This window comes from Bos indicus x Bos taurus, chromosome 10, assembly GCF_003369695.1.
Source record: "Bos indicus x Bos taurus breed Angus x Brahman F1 hybrid chromosome 10, Bos_hybrid_MaternalHap_v2.0, whole genome shotgun sequence".
NCBI classification, from domain to species: domain Eukaryota; kingdom Metazoa; phylum Chordata; class Mammalia; order Artiodactyla; family Bovidae; genus Bos; species Bos indicus x Bos taurus.
In genome coordinates this window covers 71,644,093-71,650,092 of record NC_040085.1, presented here as the reverse complement: position 1 = coordinate 71,650,092, position 6,000 = coordinate 71,644,093, and the positions used below count along the sequence as shown (strand labels likewise).

At 38.6% G+C, this 6,000-nt stretch overlaps 1 protein-coding gene across 6 annotated transcripts in view; it reads right to left on the bottom strand.

The window, feature by feature from the left end:
- Positions 1-1,522: 1,522 nt before the first annotated feature.
- The window catches only part of FUT8 (fucosyltransferase 8), a 333,890-nt gene continuing 329,412 nt past the window's right edge, over positions 1,523-6,000 (bottom strand). For all 6 annotated transcript variants that reach the window (XM_027554345.1, XM_027554347.1, XM_027554344.1 and 3 more), the window contains one exon: positions 1,523-2,530. In XM_027554345.1, the coding sequence (XP_027410146.1) occupies positions 2,213-2,530 (318 nt within the window). In that variant the 3' untranslated portion in view covers positions 1,523-2,212. The remainder of the gene's footprint in view (positions 2,531-6,000) is intronic.

Sequence of the window (6,000 nt, the reverse complement as noted above, 5' to 3'; positions counted from 1 at the left end):
TTCAAATTCTATGTGTAAAATATACCCTCATCTCTAGTTGACTCCTAAACCATATATGTATGGGGCAGACTCCAGGTAAAGATAAAATAATTTAGATTCTGTGCTGTTGCCCAAGACACCGTTTACAGTTTGAGTCCAATGAAGTTAAATGTCTGCACAAACAAAAACATCCATGTTTTTCAGAGGAATATAACAGAATCTACAACATAAACACTTACAATATTCAAGATACAATCTAAATTTACTTAATATTTGAATAACCAGAAAAATGTGATTCTTTCTCTAGAGAAAAGACAAATAGAGACCAACTTTGAGATTAATTAGGTATTAGACTTAGCAGAAAAGGGTTTTAAAGCAATTGTAACAACTATGTTCAAAGAAGCAGAAGAAAATGAGCTCACAATGAATAAAAACAAGATATCTCAGCAGAGGAAATAAAAACCCATGGTTACTGATGCTCTGATGACAAGTGAGATGAGAATTAGAAAATAACTCGCATTTCAAAGTACCTCTGTTCAGCTGGAAATTTTTGTCTCAAATGACTTACTTGTACCAAAACTAAATTGAAAATTGCTTACTAATACTAAACAGTTAGATCTGGGAGACTTGACTGGAAAAGTACGAAGAATTTAGGGAAGTTTGGTGGGGATATTTTATACACAGGCATTTTCATTTAGAGATGACATGAAGGACAGGATTTTTTTGTCTAGAATTCCTAAAATTTAATACCAGGCCTGATACTGGTTCCTATATGGATCAAAATTTTCTTTCAGAAGGTAAAACGATGCTATGAAATACTCCTTCCAGGCATCTATAAAGAGGCAGACCGCTGAAAAGAGGAAGTGATCTTATAAGGAGAAAAGTGACGTTCAGAGAGAAAGCGTAGGGGGTATCAAAGTCTTGTCTTTTGAAGTGATTCTGATGTAGAATTACTAAAAAGAAATACCTGGATGAGATAATCCCAAGTTCATTTTTGGTCTCATACCGGTTCCCCTCTACTTTGTTCACCAAACTCTATACACTGTTGGACACGCATTTCAGAAACAGAGCCAGCTTCCCAACACCACAGATTCCTGGTACTCTCAAAAGCAGGACATGATAGCAAAGGGTACAAAATCATTTCTTGGCTGAAATAACAGGACTCAACTCACAAAAAGTGACAACAGCCCCAATAAGAAAGAACAAGCCTGAAATTATTAGTTCGGAAATGGAGGGGATAGTTCCTCTGACGGCAAGGAGTACGATTATTTGATTAATTAAAACAAATAAACAAGGTCCAAAATATTCACAGTAAAATAAAAACTCCCAAAGAGTGTTCTGAGCAACTCTGTAACGTGCACCAACTACACTCAGTGTTCAGTGTTCAAATGGACCAATGACTCTCTGAGCTAAGCCATTCAATCCAAAACAGAAAAATAAAAAAGTAAAGCAGAAAAATCGTCAAACTCCTCTTTTTATCATCATTTTCCATTATAATGCTGGCTACATCATCATCTGATATAAAATTCTAGAAACCACAAAATTCCTCTTTTTAAAATTTATTTTTTGTTATCAAAGAGAATGTCCAGAAACATTGAGTACTAAAGAATCTGTTCATGGCATTGTTTTACAAAAGTTCCTAATGGAGTGTGAATATTTTAATTTCTGTTGTATCCTTCACTTATTAATGATGAGGTGGATGAACCGGTGCAATTACTTAAAAAAAAAAAAAAATTCCAGACAAAAACATCCATTCTCATTCTGAATTCTGTTGACTGGAGTGAATTCAGTGGTTACAATACCACCACTGGCTAAGAATCAAGCTCCCCACAAGAGGGAACTATTCAAGTCATCTCATTTGGTCACACAAGTCTCTCAGGTATAGGCACCATGTTTGAAGTCTCACACAAAATGTCTGTGTCACTTAAATTACACAATGTGGCAGTGTTTGTTTCATGGGGACATAGTCTTGAAAGAAGGGGTAACGTAGAAAACAATCTGTTTGCATGTTATACGTGAGTACATTATTGGACTGTGCATGGGTTTACGGGCATTGTAGCCCTTGTTAAAGAGCAATTCCACCAATGAAGCATCTGTCAGATCCCAGCTGCTCCTGATGCTGAAGATGTTGACTAATTTTAACCACGGGCTGTTAGGTTGGGGCCTTCTTCATGTACTGTTTGGCTCAAATGGTTTGAACTGAGTTTGGTGGTCTTTCTGGTCCATCTAAGCTTTATTTCTCAGCCTCAGGGTACGTGGGGTACTTGACCGTTTCTATCTTCTCTCGAACTTTGTAGGAGGGATACAGGCCCGTCCTTCCCAGTTTTCTGTTGACACCTTTAGAATAGCCATCCCAGTGATTTCCAGCCACGCCAATGATATCTCCAGGTTCCATGGGGATTTCATCCGCAGTTCGAGGTTCGTGAGGATAAATAGCAATCTGGTTGTGGGCATTTTGGCCTCCAAAATAGTAGATGTCATCCAAAGAATGGAAGTTTGCAGAGGCATCGGGATGCAGCGTCTGCATGATCTCATAAGCAACTCGACAGACCTTGGGAAAGCATGAAAAAAAATCTGTTAGTACATGTGAGATCGCCTTCGTAGCACTCTGAGAGCCCTTGCCAAAGAGACAGGGACTAAACTAGGACCAGGGCTGAGAGAATGAGTAGATTCTAGTCAAAGTCCATTTGCTCTCAGATGATGGTACAAAGTCATTCTTCATTTCTTTGCCTGTATCTTTTTTCTAAACATAAAAGACAATTACAATTAGGATCCGGCAGAGAAAAAAAAGGATATGTACATGTAGTGCAAAGTATTTTGAGAATAAACACTTATCAAGAGCCACAGAGTGCTGGGCAAAAATAACATAGTCTGTGCCCTTGGTGAACTTTAAGATTCAGGATTATAAATACTTTACACAAATGCTGCTGCTCCCTTTCTTTCATTCAGTGTTAATAAATCACATACTCTTTTCCGCTAATTTAGATCTGGTCTCAGAAACTCATGTAATTACTGACAATCAACTATTGCCAAATGAGCTAAAACATATCTGCCACTTCTGTTCTGAAGAGTTTTGTGTGTGATGTGTAGATAGCAGCAGTCTAGATTGAAACAAGATGAACTAGCTTTGGGGAAGGTGCATCTACCTGATGCATTTAAGGCTACTTAAAAGATTCCTCTGTCCAAAGAACACCTACCATTCTCACTGGATGGCAGCTGAAATTACACAGTCCTTGAACTTTAGACTTGCTAACAAAGGTAAACGATCTTAATGGAGGTATAACATTTTAAACAACTAACAAATATATTCATTATCTAGTAAATGGGTTTCAGAAACTTAAGAATAAGTGAAAACAAAAGAGAATACTATTTACTTAGAAAATTCTTCCACTATATACTATGAACAGAGGACTCAACTGAAGTCAAATTTTTCTGCATCTCCACTTGTAGTTATCTCAGTTAATGAAGGTTTATTGCCCCTGCTACTGCTGCTGCTGCTGCTGCTAAGTCGCTTCAGTCGTGTCCGACTCTGTGCGACCCCATAGACGGCAGCCCACCAGGCTCCCCGGTCCCTGGGATTCTCCAGGCAAGAACACTGGAGTGGGTTGCCATTTCCTTCTCCAATGCATGAAAGTGAAAAGTGAAAGGGAAGTCGCTCAGTTGTGCCTAACTCTTAGTGACCCCGTGGACTGCAGCCCACCAGGCTCCTCTGTCCATGGGATTTTCCAGGCAAGAGTACTGGAGTGGGGTGCCATTGCCTTCTCTGGTTTTATTGTCCCTATATCAATACTTTTGGACATATTTAAAATGATGCTAATAATAACTCTTAATCTTCTCAGTGGAGTAATTTAAGGTACCCAGTAGTCCTTAAAAACTTTGGCATTCACAGTATCAAAACTGAATTCTTAAGTGTTATGAGTAAATAGAATCTAATTAGGTTAATGATCAACTTAAGTCTTTAAAAAAATCCGAATTTCAGGAATTGGAGGGGCACTTCTTAAATGCCAAATGTAATTTGCAAATAAAACTGAAGTTTAGATAGTATTTTTAATTTTGCAGATAGGGACTAATTCTAGTGCTAGGATTTCAACTAGACATAGAACCAAGAGAATAAGTTTGCTTTCAAATCTGCTACTTTGTCAGCAAACTAATTTTATATTGGGAATGTCACAGTATGACTGACATCACTGGTAGAATACTCAAACTATAACAAAATGAAGCAAAAAAGATTTTGAACTTGAACTTCATATTTAGTCAGAGGCCCATATAGGGTACGCAAAATCCAGTGAAGACTTTGGAAAGAATCTAAATAATTAAAGCAGCTCCAATAGTAGCAAAGTACAGTAACAATGACAGAGGTTAATATTTACTGAGTTTTACTTAGTTTTTCTGTCGGGCATTGCTTCCAAGGTCTAATTTAATTGTCAGGAGTCCCATAATATTCTATCATGTTTGTTTTATGGACGTCAAAGATCAGTTAAGGAAAATGGCCAGAGTTATACTATTATTAAGTGGCAGATTCAGGTTTTGAACCTAGGCAGAATGTGTATACTTGTTAACTGCTAAGCATGTGTTTTCTTGCAGATCCTATTCCCCATGCTCACATTTTAGATAGCGTAAGGCCAAGGCAGGCCTTGGGAAAACCTGAGTTGTATTTTCAGGGCCCCTCCACCCCCTTTTCAATTATCCCTAGTCAGGGATGCTAGATCTTATACTGCCTTGGGATGACCACAATGTCCATCATGGCAATGGACCCTGATGTGTCTTCCCCTTTCACTAATTAACTTCTCATTCTCATAAAAACAACACTGCCTTCAGTCCCACACCCTTAGAAACGTGCTTTCTTTTGAGGGTATTCCTAATGATCAGTTTATGTTTGGTAGCAATAGTTGCTCTGATACTTTGGCCACCTGATGCAGAGCCACCTCACTGGAAAAGACCCTGATGCTGGGAAAGACTGAAGGCAAAAGGAGAAGGGGGTGACAGAGGAATGAGATGGTCAGACAGCATCATTAACTTAAAGGACATGAATTTGAGCAAATTCCAGGAGATAGTGGAGGACAGAGGAGCCTGGCATAATGCAGTCCACAGAGTTGCAGAGTCGGTCCTGACTTGGTGTCTGAACAACAACAACAGCAATCAATAGTTGTTGATGTATTAACCTGATGGATAACATACATACTTTCTTAAGCCAAAGAAATTACAAATGGTAGAGCTTTCAGATACAGAGGTGGGCCAATAAAAGGCTCCTTCTTATAATAATGGCAATAATGAGAGCAGATGAGCCTACTGACCACTGTTCTAATAGCTGGGCTTGTACACACACTTTTTCTCAACTCATTTAACTCTCACAACAACCCTATGACTTGGTTACTATTATTATTTATGTTTTATAGCTGAAGAAACTATACTAATATTTCCAAAAATTTTCAAAAATTAAACAAAATGAATAAAGGGGTTAGTAAATGGCAGAATACTTTGGCCACCTGACATGAAGAACTGACTCATTGGAAAAGACCCTGATGCTGGGGAAGATTGAAGGCCGGAGGAGAAGGGGACAACAGAGAATGAGATGGTTGGATGGCATCACCGACTCAACAGACATGAGTCTGAGTAAGCTCCGGGAGTTGGTGATGGACAGGGAAGCCTGGCATGCTGCAGTCCATGGGGTCGCAAAGACTGAGAGACTGAACTGAACTGACTGAAATGGCAGAAATGTAATTAGGACTCTGTCTCTAAACCATACACTCAACTGCCTTAGAGTGTTAGGATAAGAACCTAGAATAGTGCCTGCCTCAAAGTAGCTATTTAATAAATACCTTCTGAATGAATACTGCTCCATGTATAATACCAGTCCAGCAGCTGAGATGCAAGACCACTGGTGATATTAATCCTTAAGATCCATATAGAATATTCCGAGTAATTAAATTTTTTCTCTATGATAACCAGGGGGCAATTTACTGTAAAGAGTTAGAAAGCTGACTATAGTGTCAATGTTTGCATTTAATCACTCCAGGCGTC